This window comes from Pteropus alecto, unplaced genomic scaffold, assembly GCF_000325575.1.
Source record: "Pteropus alecto unplaced genomic scaffold, ASM32557v1 scaffold42, whole genome shotgun sequence".
NCBI classification, from domain to species: domain Eukaryota; kingdom Metazoa; phylum Chordata; class Mammalia; order Chiroptera; family Pteropodidae; genus Pteropus; species Pteropus alecto.
The window spans coordinates 12,694,831-12,696,108 of NW_006434825.1; the positions used below are offsets into that span (position 1 = coordinate 12,694,831).

Below are 1,278 nucleotides of genomic sequence, written 5' to 3' on the forward strand. Positions count from 1 at the left end.
GTGAATTTAAAGTCCATCGAGTTCGTTTCTTTAATTATGTTCCATCAGGGATCCGCTGTGTGGCTTACAATAACCAATCAAACAGATTGGCTGTTTCAAGAACAGATGGCACTGTGGAAATTTATAACTTGTCAGCAAACTACTTTCAGGAGAAAGTAAGTCATTTGGGAGCCCAATTTGGTGTTTCTTATGTTCATTTTCTTAAGTTCAGTTCTACAAAAACGAGTGTCTTGTATAGTCAAAGGGATCAAAAGAAAGACTCTCCTTACCCTCACCAGAGTTGTTTTGAACTACTTAACTTCTGTAGCATCCAATTTCTTATCTGACCGGTGAGAGAAGCTCAGAGTTTTGATCTATGTAATGTTGGCTAGAAAGAGTCTACTTAGGAATTGTGGCGGGTCACTGTCATTTAGAAACTGAGGTTTGCTGGTTCCTTTGAGAAGGGTACTTGTCAAGAGCATTGCTTTATGTCAGTCTCCACACATTGCAGCTTTGTTAAGGTGGTATTTCCCACTGGGAGTGTCAGTACCAATTTCATTGTCAATTCAGAAAAATTGATGAAATATTTTAATAGCAGAAACTTTGGTGATGTGATAGCAGGAAGATAGATTCCTAAATTCATTTCTCTGAGAGAATGTAGACTTATATGCCTCTATTTGGGAGTAAAGGAGATTTTTAATTAATTAAAATACCATTTGGATGTTTGCAGAGGGCTGTACAGCAGCATTTTCTTCAGAGGCATGGATTACTGATTTCAGGTGCAACATCCAATTCAGTTCATTTATTGAGTGCCTTACATGCTCTGGGCACCGTGATGTAAATGGATAGATGGATAAGTAAATGAATTCAGTGCCCAGCAGCCTAGTCCTTATTACGTAGGCACTCTGTAAATGCTTCTAAATGAATGACTAGCAAGTATTAGGCATTAAGACGAATGTCTGAGGCCCTACTTTCAAGGAGCTCAGAATCCAGTGGGGAAAAGTTGAATATACAGTTTTCAAATACTTACAAATTCAATATAAAGCTAAGCAGGCATAGAATCTTAGTGGAGAGATGTCTTACTCTGATGAGGTGGGTTTAGGTATCTTGGAAAGGGATTACTTACTGAGCTGGCCCCTGAAGAACTAATAGAAGTTTAAAAGTTACTGGTCCCCACAACTGGGTCACATTCTGTAGTGTGAAAAACATGCTATGGTTCATGACTTGTTGCATCCTGTGTTTTTCTTGTCATTTATGACGACTAATTATATAAGTTTGTATATTTAATGTCTTTCTTCC

General features: G+C 38.0%; 1 protein-coding gene across 1 annotated transcript in view; it reads left to right on the forward strand.

Moving 5' to 3' along the window:
• Nucleotides 1-5: 5 nt before the first annotated feature.
• Nucleotides 6-1,278, forward strand: part of UTP4 (UTP4, small subunit processome component) — a gene marked incomplete at its 5' end in the record, with an annotated part of 24,276 nt that continues 23,003 nt past the window's right edge. Inside the window, one exon of the mRNA XM_025045254.1 lies at nt 6-155. Within this exon, the coding sequence (XP_024901022.1) occupies nt 6-155 (150 nt within the window). The remainder of the gene's footprint in view (nt 156-1,278) is intronic.